At 42.6% G+C, this 21,829-nt stretch overlaps 1 protein-coding gene across 1 annotated transcript in view; it reads right to left on the bottom strand.

Annotated features, from left to right (window-relative positions):
• Positions 1-267: 267 nt before the first annotated feature.
• The window catches only part of cacng7a (calcium channel, voltage-dependent, gamma subunit 7a), a 23,459-nt gene continuing 1,897 nt past the window's right edge, over positions 268-21,829 (bottom strand). Inside the window, exons 2-6 of the mRNA XM_012829529.3 lie at positions 19,927-20,122; positions 18,852-18,938; positions 18,514-18,654; positions 13,409-13,554; positions 268-5,254 (exon numbers count right to left, since the gene is read on the bottom strand). Of these exons, the coding sequence (XP_012684983.1) occupies positions 4,793-5,254; positions 13,409-13,554; positions 18,514-18,654; positions 18,852-18,938; positions 19,927-20,122 (1,032 nt within the window). The 3' untranslated portion in view covers positions 268-4,792. The remainder of the gene's footprint in view (positions 5,255-13,408; positions 13,555-18,513; positions 18,655-18,851; positions 18,939-19,926; positions 20,123-21,829) is intronic.

Raw genomic sequence — 21,829 nt, 5'->3', positions numbered from 1 at the left:
AAAAGCCTTCCTGAAATTGATTTAAGAAATGTATGTATGTATGTATGTATAAAAAAAATGAAAGGTACTGTAATACAATAATGTTTCTAGCCTGTGTAAAGCATGAGGAGAGGTTTTTTAAAGCATTGGTGTGCATTTTGATTATCTTATTTCATTTGATTATAATTTTCTGAATCTTTTTAGCAAAATAAACTACATATTAAACTACTCATTTGAGTATTTGAGTCTTCTAATACCTTATCTCATATCTCATATACCCACCACAGCTTCTTTTTTTTCTTTTTTTTACAAATGTCTGCACATGGTACACATGTGTGTCCAATACAGGACAGATTTATTGGGCTTCAGTTCTCTTTAGCTCTTCTCCATCACACTGATATGTAGCCTACGTCAAATAAATATAACATGAATGTTCAGGCTGTCTGTTCGGAACTCTCTATTCATCAATCCACCCTTGCGTTCATACTCTCTCTCTCTCATTAATCAGAGTAAAACCATCCAAGTGGTCATATTGTCAGTGGTAGACATGCCAGTTAGTCACACACCAGAACAGACAATAAGTCCCCATAAAAAAATATAAAAAAGGAGGCTTTCAAAAAAAGTGTCACTATGCCAGCCTTTGCCTGTCCTGATATGTGAATATCCCACAGTTCATCTCCTTGCCCGCGCACCTAGACCACATCTTTGTTTGGACTGACACAACTCTTTCTATAACTTTAAATGTAAGGCAGAGACAGAGGCAGTTTGACCCCTAAGATTTATTCAGTAGCTGAAGACAATGACATGGCAGTCAGTACCTCCGGTTTGTACTCATTTCATGTATCATTCATCAACATACTCCTCAGTAGGAACAATCTCTCTGATAGTGCATTGTAAAAGATAGAGCAAAACAATGTGGAATCATCATACCTACTGTATATATAACAATACAAGATTTAGCCTATTTATGAAAAGTATAATAATAATAATAATAATCATCATAATAATAATAATATGTATATAAGTTTAATTCAGGCACAGTTTCTCTAATTGTGAGAAAAGAGAGACAAGCAGTGAGGAAGAGAGGAGTGTGGAAGAGCAGGATTGAAGGAAAAAAACACAGTACCGTACAGAGATGCATAGGAATGAGAACTAGTAGATGGGATGGATGGAGGGATATGGAATAGAGATAAAGAAAGAGAGAGAAGCAAAACGATAGGCACGATGACAACAGCTGACAATGAAACAGACCAGAGTCATCTCACACTCAGCTGCTGACTGTACAAGATTGGAGAGAGAGAGAGAAAAAGAGAGAGAGAAGTGGGTACTGGAAGAAAAGAGTTTGACAAAAACAATGGACGACAAGGGTGAGTGGGGAGCATGAGGAGAGAACAAGAGGCTATGGGAGGAGACTGACGGACAAGGGGACAGAAAACAGGAAGAAAAAGGGATAGAGAGAGAGAGATGAAAAGGGGATAGAGAGAGAGAAAAGAAAAGGGGATAGAGAGAGAGATATGAAAAGGGGGATAGAGAGAGAGAGATGAAAAGGGGGATAAAGAGAGAGATGAAAAGGGGATTCAGGGCAGAGAGGAAGAGAGATGTACTGGCACGAGGGGAGAGAAACGAGAAGAGGACAGAGATGAGACAGGTGAGACAAACGGGGGTTTGAGAAAACAAATCAAGATTAACGATGCGCAGCGCAGACAGGGAGAGGGGAGGGAGTGGCGCGGAGAGTGAAAGAGAGGGTTGGGAATGACAACCAAAGAAAAGGGGGACGTGCTGGAGGAACGGAACGAGATACATCAAAAGACAAATGACCAGCAGAACTGAATCCCACTCCGCCAAACACTTGGCAGATGTGACACATGCTGTTCAAGGACTTTCCAACAGAATGCAGCATTCAGTTCAACCCTACAGGCTGAATGTTTCTGATAGTGCCACAGCACAAATGACGATAAATATGTGACAGTGCCAGGGACAGAGAGAAAGCACACTGGGCAGCCAATGTACAATCCAATCTAATTTGTTGCAAAGCAATTTTGTGTCTTGCGTCATCAACCTATCACCAGCCCCACTCTTTCTCTCTCTTTCATATACACACACACACACAGTTACAGTCAAACACACACTTGTGTGTATGCAATGACGTGCCGTACAGGCTCATGTACCCACACACATGCACACATACCAAAACGCACACAAGAATACACACACACACACACACACACCTTTTGTCTCATTTATATACGTGATATAGGATATGGTCAGTAAAACTAATCTCTACTACAGAGCTTCATCTGTTGTAACAATGCTACAGGTTTATAAACAGGAACTACCGAATCGCTCTAAAGTCTCTCGAGCAGGAACCAGTCCTGCATGTTCATAAAGCAGGAAGTCAAAGAAGGGCAACAAACCCTGTCCCATTTGAAACAGATATTACCTCACGGTCTTTGGATCCAGAAGAAAAATAGTTGTGGCTATACTTACTTTTCTTGTCATCATATAAGTACATAAAGTTCTCTGATTCCTGTACATTCCTGACTTAGGGTACCATTTTTCGAAAATAATTGGATGTCAGAATACAATTCTTAAGGTTTGTCTTAAACTAATACCATAATCTTGGTGCTACCTTTATTCTAGATTTCATAGTCAGGGAAAACTGAAATATAGATTTTAAAATGAAAAATTTAGGATTTACAGAGGGTAAAAAAAGAACTCCAAGGGGCAGTCCATCCTCAGGCGTTTTTTCCCCCACATTCTGAATGATTAGCTGTCCTCTCTGGGTAAGCATGACTCATACCCTCCTCCCCGTCAGCGAGACCTGCGTTACTCTCTGCATCCACATGGGGGCGCCACAGAGACACGTCTTTATCCTCCGATGATATCACAGCCTGACACTCAGTGGGAATCGCCTCACCTTGCCGATGGCTCTGCATTGGTATTTCTGTATTGTGCTATAGCAAAGGTATTTCACAATATGACATAATACCTGATACGCCTTTGTTTAGTTCAAGGCTGCATAACTACCAACAGCTCCCTGCTACCACCAGTCTGTGCAAATAGCTTTAGTTATTAGTGCGTCAGAGTCTAATACAGTTGAACTGTCCACATCCCTGGCTTGGAGGACAGTTCAGTAGTATACTCCAGCCACTCATGACTACAGTGCTATGTTTAGAGGACAGTTCAGTAGTATACTCCAGCCACTCATGACTACAGTGCTATGTTACGGTTGGTGAGAAGGTCATTTCATTTGACATAAATCTCTCTCTCTCTCTCTCTCTCTCTCTCTCTTTAACTCTCAGCTTCCATTCAGCATTCCTCAAACTGAATTTACATCATATCAATAAAAAAGGTTTCTAGTAGTACTTACAATACTGATTTAGAAATGCATATGGAGGTTTTTTCATAATACATTATTAGGATAATAGCAATAACTGTAATACTAGGAGCAGAAGTAGTAGTAATAATAATAATAATAGTAGCACTCTAGTTCTTCCCAGTACAAATATTAATGGACATTAGAGTGTTAGTAACATAAAGTACAGAGCCAGACAGCTGCAAATTGAGCTAAAACAGGAAAGTCCCTGAAGGGAACAGAAAGACAAAACATTTCTAAGGCAAGGCATTCTACTGCTGTTCTGCTGCATTAAACCTTCGCTGAGTTTGGACCCTCAATATCCAATACTGAGTACAAAATAAGAGGCAAATTGCATCTAGCTGCAAGAAGCAACATCGGGAGGCCAAGCAAATCTATTTGTTTTTTTACGTCTTTAAATGGTATTGCTACAATCGTTTGCAATTTTGTGGGTGATCTTAATTGGTTGCCAACTGATGGTGCGGCAGTTAAAGAGATAGGACTAATGGAAGGAGGGGTGAAATGTGTCCAATATACCACACCTCTCTGAAGAGCCTGACTGCTATTTGATATTATATACAATACTGGGGAAAGGCTGATTCATTTAGGCTCAAACAATTATATTATATTCTCAGCTGATGATTCTACACTTCAGGAAGAATCTCCGCTTCAGCAAGATTCTGTACCTCAGGAAGAATCTAATTTTTAGAAAGATTCTATACCTCATAAAGATTCAACTCTAGAGATATACTGAGCTTCAGGCAATAACATTTCCATTGTAAAGACGCCTCAATGTCCAACTATTACAAGACTATTCCAAACATTCGCCAGCAAAGCTTACCATCAAAACAAACAAGAAAAACATTATCATACAAATTGTACTTTGTCATGAAGTAACGATGCAGGTGAAAAAAAAACATATCTAGCATAACAGCTAGGAGAAAACATGAAAACGTCTCGACAGAAATGACAACCTTTCTTTTCATACAGATGAAGTACAAATCTCTATACATATAGAAGTGTTCTTGATTGTTGTTTGTGTTTTTTTTTTGTATGTTTACTTGTGTTTCAAATATATTGTTTGTGTAGTAAATGCTCTGGCCCTCCCCCCCCCTTCTCTCCCACTTCTTTCCCCCCACTCCTCCCCAACCTCTTAGTCTTCATCTCAGGCACAGTTAATGCAAAAACATGAATCCTTCAAACGCTTATCACCTTCCTCCCTTTACCCCCCCTTCCCTTACCTCTACTCCCTTTTCCTCCCATCATTTGTTCTACATCGCTCTTTTCAGCTCTCCTTTTCTTCTCATCCAACATTCATATTTTCCATTGCACCCCACCCCACCCTGTGTGTGTGTGTTTGCGTGCATGTGTTTGGGCATGTCTGTGTGTATGTGTTTTAAGCTTGTGTTCCTGTAAGGATTCCAATGCTCTCTCTCTCTCTCTCTTCTCTCTCTTCCTCTAGCAGGGGGAGGCGCTCATGCGTATGTGCGCGTGGTGGTAGCGGGGCGGGGGCACAGCTGATGGAGGCGTGGCCATGGGCAAGGCCTGGGGGTTGTGGCCGGAGGCGTGGTGGATGGAGTGAGGGTAAGAGGAAGAGGAGGAGGAGGAAGGTGGGGCGTGGTGGTAGCTGGCCCCCGACGACGGACCGGAAGAGAGAGGGCCGCCGGGGGGCGGGCCGGCGCCACTCCCCTTGGGCGGACCCGGAGGTGTGGTCTGGTTGAGCTGAATGGAGATGTCGCTGGAGACCTCGGACGCGCTGCGGCCACGCTGGGGAGGCGGCCAGGACTCCGGGTGCAGGTACTGACCGCTGTAGTCGCTGCACTCAGACAGGCGGGGGCGGTAGAGAGCTGGGTGTGGCCGGTACATCTCCTCCTCAGTGTAGCGCTTCATGAAGAGGTAAACCGACATCACCCCCGCACCCTACAACACACAGAGATAAGCCATATACACTTAATCCACATTAGCCATTCAAATCTTCCTGGTGAATTTGAGTCGTGCCCTACATTGAATGAGTGCTCCCAAATTGGACTTTTTTGGGGAAGCGTGCCCAACTCACTCCGTTTGACATTTTATGCTTTGTTTAGAGGGGAATGAATCACAGGTTAATTATTCAAGCTCATGAACTCAGGAACTACTGGCACTAAGGATCTCCCTTAGAACACTTAGAACTCTCAAAGAACACTACGGATCTCCCTTAGTGGTGCGGGGAGGCTTCCTTATAGTCGTGCAGAGAGGTGGTGGCCAGTGGCACCAAGAGCCACTGCATGAGTAAAGTCACAACAAGAACTATCCAGAGGTTCAGATGAGGGGCCTAAGCGCTGCGGGGCCACGCTAGAGATGTATCGATCCACTTTTGTACAGTTCTGATCCGGTTCAGATACCTGAATTTGGATATGTGGCTATACAATACGAGAGCTCTTTTTTCTTGAATATTATTATCATTATTATTATTATTGTTGTTGTTGTTGTTGTTGGTATTATGTGTAAGGTAAGGTTACATGAGGCTGTAAACCATACAGCACATTATTATCCAAACAGCGAAAATATGCAAAAATGTATTTAAATTTAAACGTATTACAAAACATTTGATTTGAAGCTATTGATTTTGAATCAAATACTGTTTACCGTTCCTGGTCTTACTTCACCAATGTTCTCCTCACTCTACTCACCCTCAATATGCATGGACTTTTATTTTGATCTCAATCTTGCAAGACGAACGGTGGAATAAACAGTTTAATACAAAAATGTGCCACTATGCACTGTTTCAGGTATTGTTCAAACACTATTTACTAGGGATGCACCGATACCACTTTTTTACAAACCGATACGAGTACGAGTATTTTTATTTGTGTACTTGCCGATACCGAGTACCGATACCGATACTTCTTAGATTTGGTCTCCATGAAAGTGCAATTAATTTGGAGGCAGATTTTATTTTATCCTCTGCAGATTATGTCAAGCCTATGGTACAAAATTAACAGAAGGCTATCCCAAGCCAAAAATAAACAGAGCTTTCTGGTTTTAACACACAAAAAAAGCCTTCAAACAGACAATATCATCACATTAGACAAAATGCAAATATAGCCAGATAAAGGCAATTCAATTTGCTGCATAGTTAACAACACAGTCTGCTTAACAAAAAGTGAACAGAACTATTACTGGATTAGCACAAGAGCACATTTCAGTTACAAAAGGATCAGAAGAATCTCCTGCTCAAGTACACAAACAATCACTTAACCTATGTGGCACAGTCTTTCTCTCTACCTCTCTCTCTCTGTGTGTGCGTGCGCGTTTTTTTCTTCTGCAAGACGTCAGTTAAGATTGGTTACTTCGGTCTTGCGCCACTAGCATCAGTGAACTCTGTGTACTTAGCACTATGGTGTGTCTTCAGGAGTTTAATCAAATTGCTTGTGTTAAACAAAGTACTTTCCTTTCCGCCCCTCGACACCGTAGCAGTGCAGATCTTACACTGTGCCTTACTCCTGTCGTCGTCATTTATCTTAAAATGAGCCCAAATCGCCGTTAAGGCAGCATAACGGAATTGCTAATCGCTAACGAGATGCTAGCAGCTAAATTTAGCGAAACCTGTATACTGAAATACTTTGACACTATGACAAACTTTCCTAACACAGTCAAACATCAAGCAAATGCAACACAAGACGGCAAATAAGCTATTTACTAGTCTGGCAGAGAGTGGTAGGACAGGTAGGACAATAAATCACATTTTGTGTCAGCATAGCCCGGCCAGTTTGATGCAGTGAAATACTGATGAGTGGTATCGGTGCTTGGTATCGGCAATTCAAAACGAGTACGAGTATTTTAACGAAGTATCGGCACCGATACCGATACTGGTATCGGTATCGGTGCATCCCTACTATTTACAATTTCACAGCTGGCAGAATAACATAATGTGCAATTAGTTCATTTAACCTTCGATGAGATAACAGTTATAGATCCAGCTATGTCGTGAATGTAATTGCCTAGCAGATGTCCTATATCAAGCTAACTTCCCCACGGTCGCCAATCCATTTAAACACGCACCTGACACCAAACGAATGGGACATGAAGCAGTGGCAGTGAGTATGACAGTCTTGTGCATAACGTTACATCACCATCAGGGGGTCAGAAGAGGTAGAGCTGCTGAGCTGCAAGAGCCATCGAGATAAAAAAAAAAATGTCCAAATCACAGACATATCTGTTATTAGCTAGCTAGCAGAGTCTGTTTTCATCTTCTCGACTTCCCATTTACATGCTCCCATAACAGGAAACGCTCTAAACTCCCTCTAGTAGAGGCCATTGCACCCTAGTGGAGACGTTCAGATATCAACATCCTTTTAGGTTTGTTAAAATTCACACATAAACAGATAGTTACAATTTTATAATGAATAAGTAACCACATCGGACGTGGATTGGTTAAATCTAACCGATACCGGATCCATTTAATAATGTCAGTATTGACGCCGATATCGATCTATGGATCTGATCAGGGCACTAGGCCAGACATGACATTGCACTTCATAGCAAGCGAGCACCTCTGGGGATAACTTGTTGAATTTCTTCAGGGGAATGAGGCAAAAGTCACCGCAGCCAAGGCTGGCTTTCCTTCTCTCCCATAACTTAGAAAGGTACCATTTCCTTTTTACCGTTATGATTTCCCTGGCTGAATGCCGACACTCTCTGCATTCAGAGGGTGTTGGATTGGTTCATAAATTTGAAACTCAGTTAATTCTTCTGGTTTCTGACATAATTTCAGACAAACTTCACTAAGGTGGTCCCCAGAGATTTGTTGTAATATACTGTGCATCTGGTAATGCTTGTAATACTTAATCTCGCATAGCTCACATCACATTCTAACTACACCATTGCCACACAGTACAACACAATTTTCAGTGTGCAAAAGATTATTTGTACTGTCTTAAACATAACTCTCATTCCATATAATATCAAAGCATGAATGACACCAAATTATCTTATTAATGAAATATCTATTTACATTTCTGTAAACTGTGCCTAATAGCATAATTTCAGTATTAGAAAGGGCTAATGCTCATCCCCTACCCCAATCACTATTGATGTTTCTGCTGGGTACAGCAGGTTCTGGCTGGGAGCAAAAGCCCTTCTGTCTGGACTCCTGTAACCCCACCCCACTCCAAGAGATACGAGTAGACTAAAACTGTCAAAACAGACAAAGAACCTGTTGTGTTGTCTCTGCTCATTACAGCGTTTGTGTGCCATTGTGTTTCCCCAGGGAAGACAAATGTTGATTCTAAGGAATTTAAAAAAGTATGTCTTTAGTTTGTAATGTGGTTTCTGCACTAAAGTGTATTAAACGACGAACCTGAAATGTCAGCAACATGACACGCCTGTCTTGATATTTTGCTTGCGTGCACGCATACACACACACACACACACACACACACACACACACACACACGCACAAGCACACACACACAAACACTTTAGCAAATTCAACAAAACGTACTTTGTACTTTGTACACCCAAGTGAAATCATAAATATCCCAACATTTACAAAAGGAATTGTGGCCATCACAAATTAATTTACAGACTGCTTCCATTTCCAAACACAGGTCTGTTCAGTGGCAGTTACAGTTTTTCTCGATTGATTACATTCAAAAACTGGAACTTATGGCACAATGACCACAACCTGTAACTCATGTGCCAACTCCCTAAACCAATTCTGCTAAACTATAAGCACAATTATGTGCTTTAGACACAGATTTCAATTGTTAACCGCACTTTCTTCAACTCACAACACACAATTATCTGCTTTAGACACAAATTTCAATTGTTAACCACACTTTCTTCAAAACACTAAACACCATCCTCTCTACTTTGCACACTTCATCAATGCCAAAACCTCCTTGTGTTCAGACAGAACACACTGCTATTCAATTGGCAAAACTTCCATTTCAAAGGCTGTTGTGCAATTTGAAATCAAAGCTTTAGCAATATGATGGCCACAGGTTAGCTCCTGGTTTGGAGAACAATTGATGGCAACATTGAAGTGAGAGGTGATCAGAAAGGCAGAGGAGTGAGAGTAAGAGGAGGAGGAGGAGGAAGAGGATGAAGAGAAAGAGCAAGAAGGAGAGCCATTATCTCTGATGAGATTCGGGCCACTGTGGTCAAACGTATGGTCAACCATGGTTTGACCATGCAGGAGGCTGGCCAGAGGGTTCAACCAAATATAAGCCGCTTCTCAGTTGCATCCATTCTCTGGACATTCAGAAGAGGGAATAGGTAAGAAACACTACTATGACAGGAAAACACTAGTTTGAATGCCTTATCAGGAGCATAGTATTCTTGTATTTTCCATTGTACTGTATCTGTAAAATTACGTAAACAAATACAAAGTGCAACCATTGATGACCAAGACATATTCCTAAACATCAATACAGTGAGCCTAGCCACAGTGGACTGTGTTCTAAGGCGGAAAACACCTTGAGAATACAGTTTTTCTCGATTGATTACATTCAAAAACTGGAACTTATGGCACAATGACCACAACCTGTAACTCATGTGCCAACTCCCTAAACCAATTCGGCTAAACTATAAGCACAATTATGTGCTTTAGACACAGATTTCAATTGTTAACCGCACTTTCTTCAACTCACAACACACAATTATCTGCTTTAGACACAAATTTCAATTGTTAACCACACTTTCTTCAAAACACTAAACACCATCCTCTCTACTTTGCACACTTCATCAATGCCAAAACCTCCTTGTGTTCAGACAGAACACACTGCTATTCAATTGGCAAAACTTCCATTTCAAAGGCTGTTGTGCAATTTGAAATCAAAGCTTTAGCAATATGATGGCCACAGGTTAGCTCCTGGTTTGGAGAACAATTGATGGCAACATTGAAGTGAGAGGTGATCAGAAAGGCAGAGGAGTGAGAGTAAGAGGAGGAGGAGGAGGAGGAGGAGGAAGAGGATGAAGAGAAAGAGCAAGAAGGAGAGCCATTATCTCTGATGAGATTCGGGCCACTGTGGTCAAACGTATGGTCAACCATGGTTTGACCATGCAGGAGGCTGGCCAGAGGGTTCAACCAAATATAAGCCGCTTCTCAGTTGCATCCATTCTCTGGACATTCAGAAGAGGGAATAGGTAAGAAACACTACTATGACAGGAAAACACTAGTTTGAATCCCTTATCAGGAGCATAGTATTCTTGTATTTTCCATTGTACTGTATCTGTAAAATTACATAAACAAATACAAAGTGCAACCATTGATGACCAAGACATATTCCTAAACATCAATACAGTGAGCCTAGCCACAGTGGACTGTGTTCTAAGGCGGAACACCTTGAGAATAAAGCAGGTGTACAGGGTGCCTTTTGTCAGAAACTCCGACAGTCAAACAGTTATGCTATGACTATGTGCAAGTAAGTCATATACATTTTCACAACTGATTGCGTCCTATCAGCACTGACACATTACTGTACTGTATTGTAATCCAATCCAATGTTACAGTTTTTCTCGATTGCTTACACACATGAAGCATGCTTCGTTTTCTCAAAACTCTAAACACAAATCTCTAAACCACTCACACAAAATGCAACAACATTCACAACACTGTGTAGGTCTATTTCTGATAGCACATTGTCAATATTGTCTTGAGCTAGAACAGGATGCAGTAGTTTTTTGTCCTTTTTTATTTTACATTTTTCTTTCTTTTTTTTGTTGACTGTACTGGCCTATATCCTATTGTTTGTTCTGTGCAAATCATTTACACATTCATTTGTGTTTGCTGTGATGTATAGGCTACAGCACTTTTGGAAAAAATAAAGAAATATTTTAGTTGTTACTGTATATTTGTGTGTTGTTTTATATTTGTGTAAAAACATTATACAGTTATATTTTACTACAGGAGTAAGCGTATAGTAACATAATGTTCCTGATAAGGCCTTCATACTGGTGTTTTCCCATTTCATAGTAGTGTTTTCCATTGAGCACATCAGTGTTCAAGCGATGCTTAGAATGTCTACTCATATAATGGGCTGTGTTTGTCATTAGAAAACAAAGTACCCTTTTGAGGTGACATAACACTGTTTTGAAAGCAAAGTTGCCTTTTGCAGGATGTATAAAGGGTTTTGCATTTTGTGTGAGTGGTTTTGGGATTTGTGTTTAGAGTTTTGAGGAAACGAGGCATGCTTTCAAAAAATGTGTGTTAGCAATTGAGAAAAACTGTAAAGCAGGTGTACAGGCTGCCTTTTGTCAGAAACTCCGACAGTCAAACAGTTATGCTATGACTATGTGCAAGTAAGTCATATACATTTTCACAACTGATTGCGTCCTATCAGCACTGACACATTACTGTACTGTATTGTAATCCAATCCAATGTTACAGTTTTTCTCGATTGCTTACACACATGAAGCATGCCTCGTTTTCTCAAAACTCTAAACACAAATCCCTAAACCACTCACACAAAATGCAACAACATTCACAACACTGTGTAGGTCTATTTCTGATAGCACATTGTCAATATTGTCTTGAGCTAGAACAGGATGCAGTAGTTTTTTGTCCTTTTTTATTTTACATTTTTCTTTCTTTTTTTTGTTGACTGTACTGGCCTATATCCTATTGTTTGTTCTGTGCAAATCATTTACACATTCATTTGTGTTTGCTGTGATGTATAGGCTACAGCACTTTTGGAAAAAATAAAGAAATATTTTAGTTGTTACTGTATATTTGTGTGTTGTTTTATATTTGCGTAAAAACATTATACAGTTATATTTTACTACAGGAGTAAGCGTATAGTAACATAATGTTCCTGATAAGGCCTTCATACTGGTGTTTTCCCATTTCATAGTAGTGTTTTCCATTGAGCACATCAGTGTTCAATCGATGCTTAGAATGTCTACTCATATAATGGGCTGTGTTTGTCATTAGAAAACAAAGTACCCTTTTGAGGTGACATAACACTGTTTTGAAAGCAAAGTTGCCTTTTGCAGGATGTATAAAGGGTTTTGCATTTTGTATGAGTGGTTTTGGGATTTGTGTTTAGAGTTTTGAGGAAACGAGGCATGCTTTCAAAAAATGTGTGTTAGCAATTGAGAAAAACTGTAACAGTAAACCCAGTCTTGGCCAAAACAGTAACAGTAAACCCACTCTAAAACAAAAACAAATCATGCTAATTATATTTTGTATTTTCTCATTTTCTCCTGAGTTTGAGCTTTGTAGTTGTGGCATGACATTGCGTTTGGGGCGGGGGGGATTGCAGGGCTATTGCAGCTCTGCGGCAGACAGCCCACGATACGCCGCTGTCAAGCTCACTCGCGGCGCAGCCAGGCAATTACCGCCTCAGCTGTGCAGTTAAGCCCAGAAGCACTGCCAAACAACCCAGCCATCCAGGGAGGCAGGCAGGCAGGGCAGGGCAAGAGCTAGGAGAGAGCCGGTGGTCTCAGACCATCCGAGTGACAGACAGAGCTGTCGCCTATTCACTTACGTCCTAATAAGTATGGATTGAGGTGTTTGTTACTTGTTAGCAGTCAGCAACGGGGTCTTCCTTTTGCTATTGCTATTGTGCTTGCTGCTGTGTGAAAATAATAAACGGTGCTGGTGGTGGATAATGGCGGTTAGCAACAGGAAGTCACACTGCTGTCATGCTAATGCATGGTGACAGGTAGGGAAGTGTCCAGCGAGTGTGAGTGGGTAGCAGCAGGTGCTCTCCGCTAACGCTAATGTGTATTGATGAGGGCCTGTAGGTGCTGAGGCTGCTCTGAGATCACAGAGGCACAAGCACCTGGTGCTAATTATTCTGGGATTATTATATGAAGATATGTGTCTGTGTGTGTATGTGATGTGTGTTGTGTGTTGTGTGTGTAGGTGTGTTGCATGTAATTATGTGTGGCATGTGTGCTTCCTCGCTGTGTGTGTTTGTTGTGTATGTGCGTGGCTATATGTGTGTGTGCGTATGTTTTATTTGTGTGTATGTGAGTGGGTGTGTTTGTGTGTGTTTGTATGTGTGTGTTTGTGTGTACTGTATGTGTGTGTGTGTGAGTGTGTGTATGTTTGTGTTTGTGTGTGTATGTGTGTGTTTTTGAGCTGACCTCTTTCAGGAGGAAGGAGCTGGCTGCGAAAGCGAAGGACCAGCCATAGTGGTAGTAGAAGAAGCCCTCCGGCTCCCTCGGACGATTCATCACCTCGTCATTTATGCTTGAGATATACAGCACCAAACCAACCACCAGACTCAAGCCTGAATAACACAGAAAAAAACAGACAGAACAACAGACAGAGACAAACAGAGAAGGAAAGAGAGAGAGAGAGAGAGAGAGAGAGAGAGAGAGAGAGAGAAGACAAGCTTGGTTTTAGATGCTTTTGTTGTAAGGATTGTTATGTGACACATTTCGACTCTGTACATCCTGACTGAGATAAAGACATCTTTAATATTACATCAGCATCAGCAGCATTCACCGAGTCTGGAGTCGGTTCGGTGGCGTTTTCCTGGAGAGACGCGCTGATGCTTTGACATTCATGGCAGTCAGAGAGAGGACAGAAATGTTGGAGGCACAAAGAGGCACGCAGCAGAAAGGGTAAGGCTTAACAGATAACAGGAAGAGACAAGAGGGAAAGTGTGTGTGTGTGTGTGTGTGATAGAAATAAGAAGGCTGTGAGGGCACAAAGCCTAACATCCCTAAATCTATTACTGTGTCACGTTCCATAACTCGGGTCTGAAAGGATGTTCAAATGTTGACACATAATATAATTGCAGGGTGAAAGAGAAAAGGGTGAAACAGAGGGAAAAAAAGAGGTCAAGAGAGGAAACAGGAGGATGTAGAGGAAAAGAGAGATGGGAGAAAAATAGAGAGAAGACGGAGAGATGGAGAGAGAGAGAGAGCATGAGAAGAGAGAGAGTAGCACAGCGCCTCTGGCAGGGTAAAGCAGATTAAAGTAGCATGTCAGAAGCAGCTGTCATGAGGCCTATTACGCGAGAAAAGACTTTGAACGGCTCCCATTGCCTTTTAGGACCCTTGTGGAGTGTCTACCGCTAATAATTACCCATTCAACACCACTTTATGAACTATTCCTCTTCCTGTGTCCTCACCACAAAGCCACCCCAACGGATTCCTGAGCCTGACATCTTTTAAGACTGAGGGGCCCTGATCAGTGTAGCAGGGAAAAACAATCTGGACTAAATAGAGAGATAATTGAAAAGGATAATAATAATTATAATCCTGTAATTGGTCATCTGCAGTGGTTGCAAATGCTGCGAATGCTTAGATTGGCTTGTGCTTGGTGCTCAGGAGAGACAACATCAGGAAACAGTGAGCAAATCTGGCAGCTTAAATGAGCCACGGCAGAATAATGAGGAAAGAATATTCTCAATCCACAAGAGACCGGGAAGTGAGAAAGGCCCACACACATACATAAGCAAACATATGTGCATACACAACATCTTCTCTTTCTCCTCCTCATTTCCCTCCCTATCTCTTTCGCTCTCTCTCCTACACACACTCACACACACACCCACAGGCACACACACACATACAGACACACAGACACACACACACACACACACATTCTGCTTGTCTGTCAGTGGTTCCTGCAGTTGTTCTCTGCCTGAGCTTCTATTAAATCCCCCATCAGATTAGAAGTGCAGCGGCAACATTTAAACTCCACCCAAACATTACACACCAGGAACCACACCACAACCGCTCACAACCCAAACATTACACACCAGGAACCACACCACAACCGCTCACAACCCAAACATTACACACCAGGAACACACCACAACCGCTCAAAACCCAAACATTACACACAAGGTACACACCACAACCGCTCATAACCCAAACATTATACCACAGGAACACACCACAACCGCTCACAACCCAAACATTACACACCAGGAACCACACCACAACCGCTCACAACCCGAACATTATACCACAGGAACACACCACAACCGCTCAAAACCCAAACATTACACACCAGGAACACACCACAACCCAAACAATGACAAAATAAGAGCGTCAGTCATTAACTCATAAATTATCCAGTGTTTCTAACCAAACTAATGAGTAGGAAAAATCGAATAATGAGGGTTTGAATGTGTGACAACTTTAGTAGCTGGTGGTCACAAATGGGTTAGCTTGACGTAAAACACACATGTGATGCAACTTATTTCACCATATGCTGTATCACAAAACACACCACAGTCAGTACACATTTGCAACCATGCCAACCTCAACACAACATCACAACTCAACACAACCAAACAAAATCCCAACACGATACATGTTCTGTGAACGCAACTCCGACGAGACGAATTTCACCACCACACGCGTCAAACGCAATCTGAATAACACAACTGTTCCCCACCGCAAACCTCAACTCAGCCAGCCACACAGAGAGAGAACAGCAGTGGTTGCTGCATTCAGTGGAACATGATGCCATATCATATTCATGACACATCCCTACTCAGAGCCAGCACACCACAGGCATCTTAAATAAGCTACAGCCTCAGCCCAGGCAACGCAATAATGCACTGCAAAAAAGCACAGGGGAAACAAATCCACTGAGACGGCCATGCATTGTTAAATACCCTCCTTTAAAGTAGACACAAACACACACACATAGACACACGTGTGTAAATACACACACCGAGAGATTTACAGCCGATCACACACACACACACACACACACACACACACACACACACTCACACACACACACAAAGACACAACCAATTACATGCACACACACAGACACAAATATGCTCACACTTATTTATTTAGTGTAGATGCTTTTATCAAGAATCACATACAGCAGAGTGGAGGAAGGAACACCATTCTCAGTTTGTGTCTCTCCCTAGGAGTCAACCCCATGACCTTGGTGGAGTTCGAGCCTTGCAGAGACACACACCAAAGCAGTTGTCTGAAAGTGCTTCTCTGCAGCGAAGCACCAAAGAGGAAAAGACTATATGTCTCTACTGCAGACCTCATCAGCAGTAATGGAAGTGACAAAGACCCCAGCAGCCACAGAGACTACAACAGTGTCTCTCTCTACTTGCAACAGTGACCCAAGTAGTCACCAATGACCCTTGCAGTGACAACTACAGCGGCAGTAGCAGCAGTAGTAGCCGCACTGTCAGCAGTGGCACCAATAGTAGAGATGACCTCAGCAGTGGCACTAGCCGTGACAGCAGATGGTGCCGGAGCGAGTAGCCCGGTCCGGCCCGGCCCAGCTGGCACGGCGGGTCTTTCCCAGCAGCGGCGCTCCTGTGAGCCAAGCATGGATCAGCTCGGGATAGTGGCTGGGGAACGGCGTGTTCAGGAGAGGGCCAGGAGTGCCAAGCTGTTGCCGCCGCTGCCAGAGACATTCACCCTGTTTAGCTCTTTGTCTCCAGACAGACACACTATCCATTTTGGGTGATGTACAAGGTAAGAAGAATCATTAAATTTTAACAAGAAGTGTGTATCCTTCAGTTTTAGAGATGGGGTGATACACACTGCATGGCCAAAATGATGTTTCCCACAGAGTCTACGAGTTCCTGGTGTCCTGCATTGAAGATCTTGAGTAGCCCTACCTACCTAACAGAAAGGCAGTACACATTGTTCACTAATCCACGGTCTTCTAGCACGCAAACACTTCACTTGCCTGTGCATGAATCTTCTATCTAGTGCAAGAGTGGCCAAGCACTCCAAGCATCAAAAGGAAATACTGCCAATTAGATGGCTGTTCTCTCCATGTCCAGTGAAGTAGCTCGTTGACTGAGCCACAGTTTCACATGCCATGATTTGAAAACTTCACAGAAACCATAGATGCAGCTTTCACTGACAAAGACTCGAGAAGACAAGATATATTCATTCAGCTCTCAGCTCCTCTCCTCTCCCTATCAGGGAAGCTCCAGAAAAGACAAAAGGAATTTTAAACAGTTGAAACAGTTTTTATAACAGTTTTTAACTAAATATTGGCCAGCTACAAGCAAATCATGATGAGAAATTACTTTGTCTCTATTTATGACATTATATATATATATACTTATATAAAACGTCCTACATGATGACTTCTAAACCTGTATGGTAAAGCAAGTAACTATATTTTTCACAAAACTTTGAAGACATTTCTCTCCTCAGATGACTAGAAGGGCCCAGATTTACAATATTTACATGCTGTTAAACGTCTTCTCACATTGTAAAAAAGGATTTGATTTACTTAACTTTACAGGATTCTGTGGGCATAATTGCAGTGGATACCAAGTCTGCACCAATAAACTGGGGCCGAAAGGTTCTAGACCTCTTCATAACCACGGTGGGTGTTTGTTTGTCTGCAGGCTGTGTGTCAGGAAGTTAACGTCGAGCTTCCCTGATTTCACATCTGCAACCGAGGGAGCCGTTATCGCCCACCTGCCTTATCAGTGCGAGAGAGATAACAGCGGGAAGCTCAGTCAACACAGCCTGTGTACGTCTGTCGGATCAGACCAGGCTAATGCTTTCGGCTCCGTGCTGCACAAGTTTGACAAAGTTCCCGACCTAAAGCGACCCATCGATAGTGGAACAAAGAGCTTCAACTGATCACTTCTCATTTCTACCCGATGTTTGTGGAGACATCTGCAAACACACTTGAGTAAAAATACTCGCTGTGGCGCTGCCACACACTACATCTGGCTCCAAAGCAAGTCCAAGTCTCCAAGTCCAAGTTATTGCTTCATAAATAAAACTGAGCGAAATCTACAGCAGAAACAGATTTAGACTTCTAATCTTAGACTTCTAATTTTACCTTAGGCAAGTCCTCATGCAAGAGTTGCTATATGAGGACACAACATATTCAGCATATTCCAACATCCGAAAGATCCAAAACATTCATCATCTGGTCCCTGAAAGTGGTAAATGAAAAAAATCTTGGCGCTTAAAGGCAAAGTCCATGATTCTGGTGAACGGCTGTTGATATTTGAACTCAACAACCAATACAATTATACCATTTCCTTCCATGCTCCTGAAGTAATGTGTTGATTGTTTGGAATGGTGTATGGCTCAGTCCGAGCCATTTTGTTTATTTCCTATTTACAGAGTCAGGACCGTGTATGTTTTTTTTATACTGCACAGACAGCTAGAGCACCGTGAGGAGCAATTTGCAGAATTTGACAGCGAGTGTATTGAAGTAGAATCGTGGACTGTTCCTTTAACTCCGCATAACAACGAATATGTAGTACCTGAGAGGATGAAGAAGATTCCGGAGACGAAGGCCAAGATGGTGCGCTGAGGCCGAATGTGTCCGATGTTGCTGATGACGAAGGCAGTGAAGACGAAGAGAAGAGATATCATGGGGAAGGGTGTGGCTGTCCTCACCATCTCTAGAGTGCGTACGAGAGAAGAGAGGAAGATGTCAAGGAGAAGGGTGAGCTACAAAGGAATAAGCTGTTTACTTGGGAACACACAACAAAATACAGCTCATGGGAGATCATCAGGAGCTCAGTGGGGAGGAAGCTCAGAGGGTTTTTAATTCAAAACGCTGTCCTTTCGCTTTGTTTTCTTTTGACATGCCACTTACTTAGAATATTTGCTGTGTTCTCCGTGGTAATCTCGATTTCTGGCTCAGTGAAGTATTCTGATGCCACACATCTTCCTTTTTCTGGCCCTGAGAAAGAGACAGAGACAGACCAAAAAAAAAGAGAGAGAGAGAGAGACAGCAAGAGAGGAGAGGGGGGGGGAGACAGAGGGACAGAGAAACAGGCAGAGAGAGAGACAGGGGAAGAGAGAAAGAAACAAGACAGAGAAAGAGCAAAAACAAGCCAAGAGAGACAGAGGACAGACGAAATGGACAGGAAGAAATGGGATAGAGAGATGGGCAGATGGAGGGAAGAAAGGAATAGACAGAAAGAAACAGAAAAAGAGGAAAATGTTTGCCAACAATGGTGTGGACAAGAGGTTGAACAAAGGTCACAGAACACTGCACAGGACTACAAACAGAGATACTGGGCCTGAATCAACAGCACCAAAGCTGAAATAGCACCAAATGCTCAGCCAAAGACTAAAGCTTTACAACGGCTCATTGAAATACACAAAAGCAAACAGCTCTTTGAGTACTGTTTAATGGCCCCCAACACTGAACATTTGTCACTGGTAGGATTGGCTTGTGAGGATTAAACACTTGTGTGTGTGTAGTGACAACAGGCAAGGGAAGGGGATGGATTGTACTCTGGCCAGGCAGTGCATTGTTCTGGGCACATGAGATAAAAGGATGACCGAATCCAAAAATGTACAAACACTGCTATGTTTCCACAGTGCCTGTGCACTAAAAGCAACAGATTTTCACGAGTAGTATTGCTATAACAGAGATGCCATTACAAAAAGGCAAAAATACAAATATAAACTATAGAACTCCTTTAATAATACATTTGCATTTACACACATAATACATTACTTTAATAGACACTTTTATCTTTAATACAGTACAGTACAGATACCCTGGGTATAAAAACCCATGACCTTGGCTTTTTCATCACCTTGCTCTACCAGTTACCCTACAGGAACACAGTAACATCCTGAGCCTTTTACTTCTGCTGAGCTTTGGCGGGGGGGACAGTGTGGGTACCTAGGGTGGGGGAGACAGTGTGGGTACCTACCGGCCACAAAGCAGACCCTCCAGAGGCCGGAGTGCAGCGCCATCTTCACCTCCATAGTCTGGTTCTGCTGCAGGATGATGCCCTCCTCCATGAGCAGCCAGTAGTCTGTGGACACGGCCACACCCACCAGGAGCAGGCCACAGGCCCCGAACACAGAGGAGAGGAGCGTCAACGCCCTGGTGCTGAAGGAACTCATCTACAGAGATGAAAGAGAGAGAGAGGGAGAGAGAGAAGGAAAAGAAGAGAAAGAGAGAAAGAGAGAAGGAAAGAGTGTGTGGGTAACAGATGGTAAAAAAGAAAATTAATTAAGAGAAAGACAGAAAGAAAAAAGAAAGGACAGAAGGGAAAATGAAAAGGACACAAAAAGATAGATGGAGAAATGAATAGAGAGGTAGAAAGAGATGGAGAGAGAACGACAGGACACAGTGTGAGAGAGAGAGAGAGAGAAAGGAGAGCAAGGTACATTTGTGAATACAGTTCAATGCTCTTTGGGATGGCACACTGCCATAAGACAAGATTTGGAGGGGAATGGTGGACTGTATCCAAGGCTGCAATAAAACTGTGAGAGAGGTGAGTTGCGTCACCCCAATTATTTCGACCATCATGTACCAAATGAGATACTCATTGTTGAATGTAAAATTGGAACTCAACAAACAGTTTCATACACTATTGTTAAAAAACACTCCCACAAATCACCAAATAAATCCACAAATGTGTTACACACGATAGGGAGCATGCAGGAAGGCAAGGCAACTAACTGAATCTTCAAATAATTTGGAAGAGGGCGGTGTAGGCGCTGTGCGTGCCTGACCGAGGACTGGAAGATCCAGGTGATCGCGTTGCCATGTGATCTCACCCTTGCGTGTGCTTCCCCCATGCCTCATCCTGATGCTGCTCATCGCATGAGACAGAAGAGGGGAAGTTTGATGTTGTTTACATGTTGTCAGTTTGTGTCTCGTATCAAATGCGCGGCTCTCCTGGGTCTCAGGCTGCTGCATGAATGATAAAAGCTCATTAGCACTCTGGTTATGAATTACTATCATGAGACGTACTAGTGAACTGCTGTATCTGTTCTATTGCTGTTACCGCAGAACTCATCAACCATCACCTCCCTACAGCCAGTGAAAGCCTCAAAGAAACAACGGAAGTGAGACTCCCACAAAAAACACAGAAGTGCCAGTACAAGTGAGTATAGTCTGATGGATTCAATGAAGGGCAATGGGTATCAGAGGGATGCAGGGTCAAAGATTATATTGAAGGATGGATGGAAATGGGAGAATGGGAGAGAAAGAAGGAAGAAACTCCTTTCAAGGTCATTTGTTTAAAAACTCCCCATCACAGCTTAATTGACAACTGAAAAGCGGTGACCACCAACAGGATGGGGGATGGGGCATTGCTGGTGTGTCAGCTGCAGAAAGTGTGAGGGAGGAGGAGCCCGCAGAGTTTAGTATGTATAATAATGAATTACACATGAATGGCAGCTAAAGAGTGAATGGAGAGTACATGTATCTTGTGTGTGGGAGGGGAAGGTCCCTGGTGTCCTGGAGTGTGGATGGAAGCAAGTGGAAGAAAGAGAGAGAGACAGACAGACAGAGAGAGAGAGAGAGACAGTGAGAACGGGTTCTGTCGCTGTCCACTGCTGTGGTGCTGAAGTCACTGGAGCAGCAGTAAAGGGACCTCGGGCTGTGGCTAAGCAGTTTGAGGGGTTGCGCTGCAATCACTTTGGAACTCACTTAACCATTCAAATAATCACTTCCCACTAACACACAGGCCTAATGAGCAGAGACTGTGGTCAGGATTGGTCTCATTCGAGAAGGCTCGCTCAGTATGGTGGGTTTGTTGGTGTTGGTAATTCAATTCTGAGCATGGAAGTGGGATTAACCACACAAGCCATACTCTTTAT

Source organism: Clupea harengus, chromosome 19, assembly GCF_900700415.2.
Source record: "Clupea harengus chromosome 19, Ch_v2.0.2, whole genome shotgun sequence".
In the NCBI taxonomy this organism is placed as follows: domain Eukaryota; kingdom Metazoa; phylum Chordata; class Actinopteri; order Clupeiformes; family Clupeidae; genus Clupea; species Clupea harengus.
Note: the sequence above shows the minus strand (reverse complement) of the source record. Positions and strands in the feature narration are given on the sequence as shown.